A 12597-nucleotide genomic window follows, 5' to 3' on the forward strand; every position below is an offset into this window, starting at 1 on the left:
AAAATGTTTGTGATAGAAAAAAAGAGAGTTTTAGGTAGATCACTCTGAGAAGTCTAGGTATTTACTAGGGACTTCTGAATGGTTATTTTTAGAAGATCATGAGGTTTCAACGTTGTTCTAGTTCTGGTGCATTGATATTGCTGACTAATTATTGTGGGATCTAGGTATTTTTTCTTTATACGGTAAATGTCATACCGGCTAGTGATTTGGTTTTACAGTTCATGAAGCTCAAAGGTAATGTAAGCTCTGGAATGACCTGATTATAACTCTGGTAAATAATTTACCTTTCCTGTGTCTTATACTTTCAATAATCAAGCAATACTAGGTACTTTGATATACTGAAACAAGTATAAAAATATTGTTGTATAAAAAGAAATTTCCATTTTATGGTTCTCTGTTTTTCTCATATGTCTGATGCCTTCAAATAGCGCAGGAACCAAGATTTATGATTTTCTTCTGGCCCTACAGTGACTGGAATAGTAAATGACATCTTACAGGTTCAATTAATACTTGACGATGAATTATTTAGTTTTAATTATTTTTTAGCAACATTTTTATTTATATGATGTGATCTTGTTCTTTTCTACCTCACAGAAATATTTCAGAGATGAAATAAAATAATGCCGTGAATATGAAGACATTTAAAGCAGTGTCTCCTTATGATGTCTCTGAATAATGTTAGTCCTTTGGGAAAAAAAGGTGTTCTGTGTTGAAATGATGCTGCATAATACAACTCTCTCTTCAAGCACATTTTAAAAGCTCTGGGTGAACTTTGTTCATTTTCTGCAATAAAGAAACCAGCTGCTATGGTCTAAAAAATTTTGGCCACCCCACCCCAAATCATTTGGTGAGGTCCTAATTCACCATGAGATGGTAGCAGTAGCTGGGGCCTTTGGGAGGTGATGTGGTCATGAGGGTGGAGCCCTCATGAATGAAATAAATGCCACTGGTAACAGAAATCAGAGACAGCTTCATTTCTCCTTCTGCCCCTCAAGGATCCAATGAGAAGAGGGCCCCCATCCAGCCACACTGACACTTTAATAAGTTTCTGGTATTTTTAAGCCATTCAGTCTGTGATATTTTGTTATTGCAGCCCCAGTGGACTAAGATACTATCTGCCTAATGCTGTGATTCACAAACTTATTTGGGAATAGCAGAATCCTATTTACCTGTGATAGGCAATAAGATCTTTTTGAATTAATAGACAACAGAATAAGCTTTTGGAAATGTTGAGTTAAGATACATAGTAAATCCAGTGGACTAGTGTTTATGGGCATTTAACAGTATTGAGTGCCTATTATATGCCAAATAACGTCTAGCTGTTTGGATACAAATTGAGATAAGGTCCCTCCTATTAAGGAGCCCACAGTCTTTTTTACAGTTTTTTTTTTAATTGAAGTATACTTAACATATAAAGTTGTATCCAGTCTTAAGCGTACAACATAGTGATTCGACAATTCTATATATTACTTCGTGCTCACCACGATAAGTATACTTATCATCTGTCACCAAACAACATTATTACAATATTATTGACAATATTCTCTATGCTGTACTTTTCTTACTCTTGACTCATTTATTTTGTAACTGGAAGTTTGTATTTCTTAATCTTTTTTACGTGTTTCATGTATCCCCACCCATCCATCTCTCCTCTGGCAATCACTAGTTTGTTCTCTATTTATGAGTCTGATTTTTTCCTGCTTATTTGTTTTTTTATATTCCACATATAAGTGAAATTGATGATATTTGTCTTTCTCTGTCTGAATTATTTCACTTAGCATAATGCCCTTAGGTCTTCCATGTGTTACAAATGGCAAGATTTCGTTCATTTTTATGGCTCAGTAATATTCTATTGTATATATTTACCACGTCTTCTTTATCTATTCATTTATCGGTGGGCACTTGGGCTGCTTCCATATATTGGCTATTGTAAATGATGCTGCAGTAAACACAGGAGTGCATAGATCTTTTCAAATTACTGTTTTTGTTTTCTTTGGGTAAATACTCAGCAGTGGAATTACTGGGTCATATGGTATTTCTATTTTTAATTTTTTAAGGAACTGAGGAGCTCTCAGTCTTGTGGAGGGAAACCAACATGTAAGGTATAATTACAATCTAAAGGACTCGTGATACCTACACACACTTGCACATTTTATTGAATACAGCGATTGGCTGATGAGTCTCACTCAGCAGCCAAGCCAGGTGTTTGCCAGCCTCGTAACAGTGTGCCAGTTATTTTCTATCCTACGCTTCTCCCACTTGTCTCTCTATTGCAGGAGTCCACATTTCCCAGAACTCTTGGCACCTGGCGTCTGGATCATTTCAGCCAATGGGAAGCCCTTTTGGAAGACAGGAAGCAGAGAGAAGCCAGGGTATTTCTCCCTCTCTAGCTCTTCCGTGGGTAGTATCCGTGGCAGCAATTGTCTCTTTTCTTGGAATGCTCTACCTTTTATGGCCCCAGCTTCCTTCAGGAAGCCACTGTGATAATCCTACTCCAGCTCAATTCTTCCAGCCCCTGGTAATGCCATCTTTTCCCAACATCACTCCAGTCTAATGTATGGCAGCAGTTTCCTGCTGTCACCAGTTTCTGGGTTGCCTCCTTATCTCCTGTTTGGTTTTTTGGCTTTTCCATCATCTGTGTAACCAATTTCCTGTGCTATATTAAATTATCCATGTTTAAAATACCTCAGGACAGCTTCTGCGTCCCTAGTTGGACCCTTGCTAAAATACAATACATAATTCAAATTCCTACCTCAGGCAAGTGGAGGATCATGTCATACTGTGAACTTTTGGGATTTGTAGTGAATAGACAAAAATTACAGATGTTTAATCAAGAATCGCCACAGTCCACTGAAGTATGAACAAAATGCTGGAGGGACACAGCAGAGGGAATGACTTTCTGTCTGGAGCGGTCTGCAAAGGCTTCAGAGCAGAGGTGCTAGTTAAGCTGGTTCTGGAGGGTGAGCAGAAGATTCCCTGGGCCCTCAGGCAGGGGGAACACCAGGTTCTCAAAGCCAAGGAGTCATGAAAAGATCTGATGTGAGTTCAGAGAATGGTACCATATTATAAGGAATGGGGGCAGGTCTGATGCGCCCCAAGTTGGAAGTGGAGACTACAGGTGGAGTCAGGTTTGTGGAAGTCCTTGTTTATATTCCATGGTGAGGATTCTATACTAATCAAACCAAAGCTCTTGAGTGGTTATGGGTAGAATTGACTTAGGAACTGTATCATCTGTAATCTAGTAGCCACGAGGAGTAAGATTGATTTGGGGAATAGCCAAAACCAAGGAAAGGGAGTGAGAAGCCTGTAACAGCAGTCTTAGCCAGAGGTGGTGGGAGCTTTACTGAAGTTGCTGGAATAAAGAGAACAAGAGTTTGAAGACATTTCTGAAGTAGAAGGTAAATAGGTTTTGCTGCTCCTCTTTTTAAATGGATAGATGAGTGAACGAATGAATGTCTCAGTAATATTGTATTTCTATTTATATAAGAAACCAGGCCTTTTCAAAACATTTTTTAAAATAATAAGTATTGTTGTCACCACAACAATGTATGTACGTAGATATAATTTATTACACAGCCCCACAAGGTGGATATTTCTGTTTTAGAATTGTGTGCATGTTTGTGTGTAAATGAGGGTTGTGGACTGCGCTCAAGAGTGTTTGGGGGCTTCAGAGAGGAGGATTGTGATGACAGCTGAAGTCACTGTTGGTGTTATTAAACTTTGCTGGCTTCTCCCAAGCATTCTCCTCTTCTGTCCCTAAAAGTGCAGGAACTAATGAATGTGTAAATATATAAACAAGATGTAGAAGATGTAGGTGTAAGATTGATTGCATACATCTCAGTTTTGTAGAAATTGTTGACATTCCCAACTATGCCTTTATTTTATTTAGAAAGAAATAAGTGAATGCTGTTGTCAACAGGTTTATGACAAAAATTGCTGTCAGCTACCTGTACTAAATGACTCTTGTAGCTTCAGACCTGATCGATTCCTGTCCTGGCTTAGCTAGTCATGGTACCGTTGCATATTAAGGCAGAACAAGAGTGGAAACTAGGTATTCCTTGAACCTATGAGTTCATATTCTCTGTGATTATTATCTATCTTCCCTGAATCAGCTGCATTGAGGGCCATGAGGCACCAAATGTAGTTTTGTCATTCCGGTGTAATTTATCATTCTCATATATTGGTCATATCAAATTTGGAAAAAAAAAAAAGAAATAGCCCTTATACTCTAAAATAGTATAATTCTGTGATTGAATCTAATCCTCACCTGTTAGAATGCTTCTTGGTGAGGTGAGAGTCACTGTGTAAAATGTGGATGTCTTCCTCTCAGCTCTAGAGTTTCACTAAAACATATACCCTCATGTTATCTTATGTTGACATTACCTGGATCGTCCTCTCAGCCAGCCATAAATGTGCCATCTATGTGGGTAGCAAACAGATAGCAGTCAATGATGTTGGATAGGATTAGGCACAAACAGGAAACATTGGATTCTCTACGGAACCATGGCTTTCCAGGGTAAGTGTGGCTGGAAAGGGCAAATGGTTCACGGTCAGAGTCCAGATAGCTTTTCCTCACTCCTGGCTACAAATGACTTCCCATAACAGTCCAAGCTCCCCATATTATTTTTCCTTCCTATGTGTACACCATTGTCTTGGATACAAATATCAGATTTTCCATGTTCTCTTCATGTCTAGAAAGGACCTACAAGGACAGTTATTATTTTCTATGATGCGACATATGCTAGGATGTCACTTTTTTTTTGTTTGTTTTGTTTTTCCCATTTGGTGTTACATAACCTAATTTAAATGGAAAATTGTAATCCTCAAGTAAAGCTAATTCCTTTATGGTCTCTATAGTTATTTCTAAGCAAGAATTAATTCCTCTAGAAGTGTTCTGAGGAAGAATAATCAATTTTAGCTCCAAGGGAAGTTACCCTGGTGTTTACAAGGCTTAAAAGTATAGACAACATGAAGAAATATTTACTATAAGTGGTGCTTTTCTCATTCATTTATTCAACAAATGATTTTTTGAAAAGATTTATTTATTTATTTATGATAGACATAGAGAGAGAGAGAGGCAGAGATGCAGGAGGAGGGAGAAGCAGACTCCATGCCAGGAGCCCAACGTGGGACTCGATCCCAGGACTCCAGGATCGCGCCCCGGGCCGAAGGTGGCACTAAACCACTGAGCCACCCAGGGATCCCCTCAACAAATGATTTTTAAGTGCTTCCTCTGTGTCGGGCTCTGTTCTAGCTGGAGATAGAATGCTGACATGGTAACGTATGGTTCTTGTCTACCTAGAATTTTAGTAAGAGAGATGAACATTAATCAAATACTCCCCCAAAATGAATATAGAGATACAAACTTGATGAATGTTAGGAAGAAAAAGTACATCATGGACAATCATGACCTAGATGAGGTGCCAAGGAAGGCTTTCTAAGACATGGCAGGTTTGAGTTGAGACTTGAAACGTGGAAGAGGAGGAGGGAAGAGCATGCCAGGGAGGGAACCTCAAAGCCTACCAAGTGAGCATGCAGGTTGCCCTTGAGGCACTCAGGGCAGAAAGCATGAGGGAGGGTGAGTAGACGAGGCTGGAGAGGGAAAGGCTGGAAGGATTAGTGTTAAGGATCTGGTACTCGAGATATTCCTGAGATCAGAAACCAATAAAGAATGTTTGTGCAGGGAGATGCTGTTTATCCCTGTACCAGCTTATATAAGAACTCTGTTCATTTAAGGCACGTTACTGGAGAGTTAAGTTGAGAGGTAGCTAGCTGGAAAGCTCCTGGATTCTTTTCACGTATACTAGGCCTTTTGAGGTAGAGGTAATAATCATTTGTATATATATTTTTTTAAAATTTATTTATGATAGTCACAGAGAGAGAGAGAGAGAGAGAGAGAGAGAGAGAGAGAGGCAGAGACATAGGCAGAGGGAGAAGCAGGCTCCATGCACCGGGAGCCCGACGTGGGATTCGATCCTGGGTCTCCAGGGTCGCGCCCTGGGCCAAAGGCAGGCGCTAAACCGCTGCGCCACCCAGGGATCCCCATTTGTATATTTTGAAAAGAGAAAAAATCATTGTGGAATTTTTCTGTGTATTATTTGAATACATAGGTAGATCCAATGTCTAGGTATTTGGTTAGGGGATAGAACTGCTAAAATTGTGCACCCTTCAAAGGAATGGAATAGAATGAAAAATGAGTGGAAAAAGGTACCAATATGTAATTTTTTTCCATGTTGCTGTATCTATTATGTTTACACTTTTCCTTCATGGCATTTGGTATACTTGTGATTACTTAATCTTTACAATTATGTGTATAATGCCTTTCCTAATTGGTTGTAATACCTCAAGGATAGGGACCTCCTCTGTTTTATTTACCACAGTATCCCTAGAGTCTAACAAAGTGCCAGAGAGAAAATAGACAATGAGAATTTTCTGTCTGCTTGATACTTAATATAATGTGTTCTGTTTGGAAATCTTCTGTATATATATTTTTCCAGTTCAACTTTGCAGATATTGATCAAGCTCCTGTTTTGCAGAATGGCACAGGTACTAGGCCCCATGTTAGATACTTACTGGAATCTGACAGTGTCTGATGTCAAAAGGCACAAGCTCTAATATGAGAAATTTTACTGACAAAAGTGATACAGGTGCTAAGAGGATTCAGAGAGATGTTATTTGGTTGATGTCCTCAGGATCTTGTTTATTGACCAGGCCATGGAACAGGTGAGCTTCTGCTAGCCTTAGCTAAACTTGTCTATAGACCTTGAATCTTTTCTCCTAAGCCCATTGAAAAAGTAAAAAAGGACCAAGGCAGGGTACAATGAGTACTACGAAATGTTTTGCTACTGATCCAATGCTTTCATAAAATGCTTTCCCAATCATTGGAGGTCAGCCTAGGTGGCAGTGTGATCACTGAATTATGATCTTCTCCTACCTTGCTTTATTGGATCCACTCTTGGCCTAATTTCCTTGTTTCCTTACCCTCCACATCCCTCAGTAAGATAGAGTCTCACCAGACTGCACTTCATTTGAGTGGGCCTTAGGGATCTACACAGTGAGGCTCTGGACTCTAGGAAATATAAGATATAAAAGGTAAGATGGAATATAGTCAATGTGATTTGACAACTGATCGTTGGTGAGAATGAACCTCATTGGTAACTCTCTATTTTCATGTCTTTGTGCCTCTTGGAACAAGCCTGCCATTATGGAGAGTGAGGTGTCCGTAGGAGGCATGTTTTGTGAGGCAAGGTTATGAATTTGGTTCTGGACAGTTTGTGGTTCAGGTTCTGTGGGACTTTAAGGTGGAAGGTCAAGTGGGTGGCTGGTTAAATGTCACAGTTAAATACATAGATTCAGGAAAATATGTCTTTGAAAACCTTCGTATGAGAGAGTACTACTTCATTTACTTTTAATACAGCATGGCTTAAATCCTGACACTTCCTTTTGCCATGTGGCAGTCCTGGTTAGAAATCAGGCTTCTAGCTGTGTCTAACTTAATCATTGATTCTACACGCCACCCCTTGGACAGTGTCAGCTGCTTAACAGCTACTCTGCTGGTGAGATTAGAGAAGCTTGCACTTTGTAAAACTAGATTTTGTTTTTCTGGAAACGAAATGACAAGAAAAGCCAAATAGGAAAAAAAAATTCTATATGGTATTTGTTAACAAAAAGGTGCTTTGGAGAAGAAAGAGTCTAGAAATGACCACATAGTTAAAAAAAATAAAAAGCAGAGGTGCAAAGGGTGAATAGTTTAACTGTTTTTTTTTTTTTTTTTTTTTTTTTTTTTTGGTGTCATGCATAAAGATGGCATTCTATTTTGATTGTCTGGTGGAAGAAACTCAGTTTATCTCATCCACCCACTGGTGGCTATCCTGATTATAGCCTCCTGGTAGGCCACCATTTAGAATTCAGTTTGGCTGCCTGTGCCCTTGACACTCAGTAGGTTTCATTAAATTACACAGCAGTGAGCTCTTCTTCCCTGTGTGGCACCGTTTTATGTACATTGAACTTCAGTGTAATTTCAGACAATTATGCTTTGTGTGGAGTGGTTTTACCATAATCATATCACTGTCCAGTTAGGGCCGATCTGGGACTCTGAATCTGATGAGATTTTAAGATGGTAGAAAATATTGGATGAAGGAAATGTTTTCATTTCTCTATACTTGCTCTATTTAGCTTGTTAGGCTTGTAAATTGTGGCAGATTGTTTTTGTAGCATTACTTACAGCATAAGATTAGAATAACAACAGTTTCCCCCACATGGGATGCTTCAGAATTTTACATGCAATCAGATCCTGGAAAAAACTGTGTCTGTGAGACTGTAAGTAAATGAAATGTTAGTACTTTTCTTGTATTAGCAAGTCTTCAAGTACTGCCTTCTGTTCATGTGTTTGCATTATTCTATGGCCATATGTTGTGTGAAGCAAGTGAACACAGGATCTATGTGGACAGGGTTGAACTCCATCACTCATTAGCTTCATGATCTTGGGCAAATTACTGCCACTCAGCCCCAGTTCTTTCAACTAGGACTAATAGTAGTCCCAACTCATTGGGGTTTTGTGGAATTTAAATATGTGTAAGTCATGTAATACCTTAATATAGTAGATGCTCAGTAAATGGTGGCTATTACTCATAGCTCATTTGACTTAAAATTTCAAACCTAACTTTAACTTAAGAAGCTAATATGCTTCATTCATTACACACATATTTATTGACTCCTGCTCCGTGCTAGGGAATATTCTAGCTAACGAGGATAAATAAGTAGAAGCAGATCAGTAAAGACCTATAAAGTGAGAACATTGGCTATATTTCCATCTACTTTTAGCTTGCTTTGTACACTCCTGCATTTCTTCAACCAATTGAACTAATAATCTTATCTAACTGGTGTCTTATTACTCTGAACCTCGTAAACAGACTTTGTATCTGGTTGTATTTGGTAGATTATTTTTTGAAGTGAAATTGATATTTGTATAGGTATTCTCAACAACTGGCCAAGTGGGTTCCTTCCCTCTCTCCTTCCTCCCTGGCTTTTCTTTTCTTTTCTTTTTCTTTCTTCTACAGCATATGCCCCCATATTGTGGGTTTTCTCCATCACGGTGAAATTTTTTATATGATCTGCAGATTCTGTGACATTTCTTTCTTTAACCCTCCACGTCTTGTCTGATACACCCCCATGTATTTGTAGCCTGATTACTGCTGTCTATATTTTTATCTCTTTTGAATAACCAGAGACTAACTGAAAGCAAAAAAAAAAAAAAAAAAAGTTCTTTAGAGTTCCAAGTCAACTAACATCAGCTACTTTTAATATGGCATTTTGTAATATACAAACAGTTTTGTACACAGTTTCTCCTTTAGTCTTAAAATCCTGCTGCAGCTTTGTTCTGGAAACTGTGATCACTACTATGGGAAACAAAGAAGTAAATGTAATACAGGTCTGTGACCTCAAGGAGTTTATAAATTCATGGCTTTGGTCACTCGACTCTCCCTCAGAAAGATGTCATTGTTATTCTATCAACAGCAGGCTTCAGTACTGTGTTATATAGCCAGATCGTTACTTTATCTTTACAAAATGAACCTTGCCAGTGATATTTGCAGGTATGTGTTGAAGTGATGTTCTCTAAGATTAGAGCTCAATACAGGAGTTTGGGAGTTTTCATTTCTGATCCTCAGGGGAATTGAGCTGAGTAAAATAAAAAGAAAATATGTTTAATCATTGTATATAATTCTTTAAAAACTACCAAGTATATTGTACAAGGAAGATGAAATGTATTTTGGTATTGAAGGTAGAGATGGGGCAGAAGAATGTGCCGTAACCCAGTAAATTATTTTGACATCAGAGGCTGAATCCTCTAGAATGACGAGATATTTTATTGTCTTGAATATGCTACGAGAAAGTTACTGTTAAATGTAATTATGTGGGATTGAAACATGCTACTATTACAGTCATGATCTCTGAGTAATCACTTTAAAAGTCATTTGGCATTAAATATTGGCATTAAATATTATTCTCAATTGGTGTCATGGCACACCATCATGTTATTTCAAATGACCCCAGAGGACCTGTGCCAGCGGTGAATGTCTGTCATTCTGGGCTCCCTTCCTGCACACCCTGCCTTCCTCCCATCCATCCTCACGTGGCCTCCAGAGCAATCCTCTTGGCTGTGATCATGGACCTTCATTAAATACCTCTGTTGCTCCCTGTAGGTGAAGGACCTTCTCTGCTGTGTTCCCAAGCTCCATTTGTCACATTACTGCTCACTGACATCCTTCCTGTGCATCTCACTTTGACCAAACTGGATTTTATTGTGTTTCCAGTGCATTTTCTACATAATCCCACTTTTGTGCCTTTGCCTTCATCCTCTTTTCCTTTTTACCCAGACCCAGAATCTGTCTTTCAAGGACTGATTGGAATGTTGGCTTCTTCCTAAAGTCTCCTCTGATTGTACAACTTGAGAGAATCCTGCCTTTCTTGAGTTTCTTTGGAACTTATCTTTTTTTTTTTTCCTCCTGGTGGAGGCCTGGGGAGTGTGCTCTCTACTATGTATGTTTGCCAGCCCTCTAGCTACAGTCTCTCAGCACACTCTGTACCTGTCACCATTGTTGCATTCATTTGGCTTATATTTTGCTTAAAATCATCCTGGACAATTATAAACCTAGGTATTCAATTTGGAATCTATGACATGTTTGCCCGGTGTTCTCTATGTTACTCTGTTATTAATCTCCCCTTTTCTTTAGGCTAGGTCACTTCTTGTGTCCAATACTCTCATGCCTCATAATAGAAGACAGATTCCATGGAATTTTCTGTTTTGGAGGCCAATAGGCCTCTGCTGAAAATAAAGATCTGTTTAAATGTAGATATTCCTGATCAGGTTAATTTCAAAAGATGATCTCCTGTGGCCTCTGGGTGGCTCAGTCAGTTAAATTATCTGATTCTTGATCTCAGCTCAGGTCTTGATCCGAAGGTTGTGAGTTCAAGCCCCATGTGGAGCCAACTTAAAAAGAAAGAAGATGGTCTTGTTTTACCTGTTCCTGTTTTAGTTACATTCAAACCAGCAGACAGCACTAAAATAGCCAGCAATAGAAAATGCTACTGTGATAGTTCACAGCCATTACTCCATGTTGATTTAGGCATTTTTGTCAGGGTCTTTAGTAGGATGCTTTTGTCCTGCTACTCCATGATGATTGATTCAGTCATTTACTTTAGATAAAAACCAACTTGTTTGCCCCTCTTCTGAAAAGGAAAAAGAGAAACTGTCAGTGATATGGGTTGAGACATGCTGCCAGTGTGTATTTTAAAGGTGGTGAATGTAGGACTAAGACTACTTCTTTTTATTTCGATCTTTATTAATGGAGAGCATGTCTTATCTGGCAAACTCCCAGGGCATTCTTGCTTCCATGTCACCAAACATTTCTATTTCAAAATCCTAGCAAATGTAGCTATCAATATTGGGGCTGTTGGGAGGAAACCCATAAGCCATCAATTAATGTGGATAATGTGATATTCATTAGGGCTGCCCTGCCAGACAGTCTGGTAGATGATCACAGTACACATAATGAGCAGTAGCTCTTGGGGGTACGTCAGACTCAGCTCTTTGGAGATAAGTAGAACACTTGAGTGTACCCATTTGGATGCTTTCCTTTATTTGTATTTGAAAATTCTTTGTGCTCCTTTCCAAAATGGTAACTTTTCAGATGTGTAAAATGATTTCCTGAAACTGTGAGCTGCAGGTGGCCCTCAAGTGTTACCAGGCTTTGCTTAGAGAGGTCGTGCCTCGTCAGTTTGTAGCATGGAGGAAAGAAGGAGAAGGCTCTTTAGAAAACTCAGAGGAGCAGCAAAGTTGAGTATATTTTTTTCAACGTAGGACTAGATCCTTTTTAACTGCCCTATGGGATTTTTGTTCAAGTTTTAGATGTTTGTTTAGCATTTAAATATTTTTTCTTATTTAAATGCTATTATTTTTCACAGTTTCATTTTTTCTTTACCCTGTTAACTCCATGGGGAAGACTCTGTTTTATTAAGAGTTTCTCACATCTTTAGCACACAGTATGTCTCAGTGAATAGCCACTGAATGGATGATTTCTATTCTGTTAGTAAGGAGGGAAGGATAGCTGATTAATAATGTTCACACCTCTCATACAGGACTGGTGATATAATTTGCAGGGTCCAGTGGGAAAGGAGAATATAGGGCCCCTTGTTCAGAAATTAATAGGAATTTCAAGATGGTGGTGGCGAAGCACTGAGACTGGCTGTGGCCCCGTGCAGCTCCACAGGCTGCACACCATGAAGCTGCCCTGCTCTAATGCAGAGAGGAACCAAGGGTTTGAATCCCCATCTTTCTTGTTTTTGCTTATGAATTAAACATATTGTATTCTCTCATTTCTAGTTAATAGTGTGAAAGCTTTGTTTCTTTGATTCCTAATGAGACAGGAAGACCAAGTGCTTAATAACTAGTACCTGTCACAGCACAAATTTGAATTAATGCTTAATTTACCATCTTTGAAGTCAGCTTGTGCCAGTTTTCTTAGCATAAAATGTAAAGCAGCAAACTCCACCAACCTGAGCAATCTGTTCTCATCCATGGTGCTAGTATTTTACTGA

The 12597-nt window shown here is 38.9% G+C and overlaps 1 protein-coding gene across 3 annotated transcripts in view; it reads left to right on the forward strand.

Annotated features, from left to right (window-relative positions):
• The window catches only part of LHFPL6 (LHFPL tetraspan subfamily member 6), a 239916-nt gene that overhangs the window by 9553 nt on the left and 217766 nt on the right, over positions 1-12597 (forward strand). For 2 of the 3 annotated variants that reach the window (XM_038573159.1, XM_038573158.1), the window contains exon 3: positions 2277-2372. The exons of the other annotated variant lie outside the window; for it this stretch is intronic. In XM_038573159.1, the coding sequence (XP_038429087.1) occupies positions 2277-2372 (96 nt within the window). The remainder of the gene's footprint in view (positions 1-2276; positions 2373-12597) is intronic. 3 annotated transcript variants of the gene reach the window in all.

The sequence above is a fragment of the Canis lupus genome, chromosome 25, assembly GCF_011100685.1.
Source record: "Canis lupus familiaris isolate Mischka breed German Shepherd chromosome 25, alternate assembly UU_Cfam_GSD_1.0, whole genome shotgun sequence".
Taxonomy (NCBI): domain Eukaryota; kingdom Metazoa; phylum Chordata; class Mammalia; order Carnivora; family Canidae; genus Canis; species Canis lupus.